General features: G+C 55.7%; 1 protein-coding gene across 1 annotated transcript in view; it reads left to right on the top strand.

Annotated features, from left to right (window-relative positions):
* Positions 1–4: 4 nt before the first annotated feature.
* LOC104082156 (heme-binding protein 1-like) overlaps positions 5–343 on the top strand; it is a gene marked incomplete at its 5' end in the record, with an annotated part of 3,777 nt that continues 3,438 nt past the window's right edge. Inside the window, 1 exon segment of the mRNA XM_009585168.1 lies at positions 5–89. Within this exon segment, the coding sequence (XP_009583463.1) occupies positions 5–89 (85 nt within the window).

Genomic DNA, 343 nt, shown 5'->3' with positions numbered 1-343 from the left:
GGTGGAGGTGGCGGGGAAGCCATTCGACGAAGCCTCGAAGGAAGGGGTGCTCAAGCTCCTCAAGTATGTCGGAGGAACCAACGACAAGGGTGAGAGATGCTCCCTGCCCCGCGGGGCTTGGCAAATGTTTGTGGTTGACCGCAGCTAGCAGAAGCTTGGTGAAAGGCAGATGGATGGAGGCGATGGCACCGCGGGCCCGCCTGGCCTGCACTGGGGGTCTGTGATGGGGATGGCCCCTCACTAGAAAAATAAACTTGCCACAGGTCAAAGTGTGTCCAGCCAACTCATGCTATGAGTCCACTCCTAACCCATCTTTGTTTTAGGGTGAAATCTCAAAACTTAT

This window comes from Fulmarus glacialis, unplaced genomic scaffold (assembly GCF_000690835.1).
Source record: "Fulmarus glacialis isolate BGI_N327 unplaced genomic scaffold, ASM69083v1 scaffold24569, whole genome shotgun sequence".
NCBI classification, from domain to species: domain Eukaryota; kingdom Metazoa; phylum Chordata; class Aves; order Procellariiformes; family Procellariidae; genus Fulmarus; species Fulmarus glacialis.
Note: the sequence above shows the minus strand (reverse complement) of the source record. Positions and strands in the feature narration are given on the sequence as shown.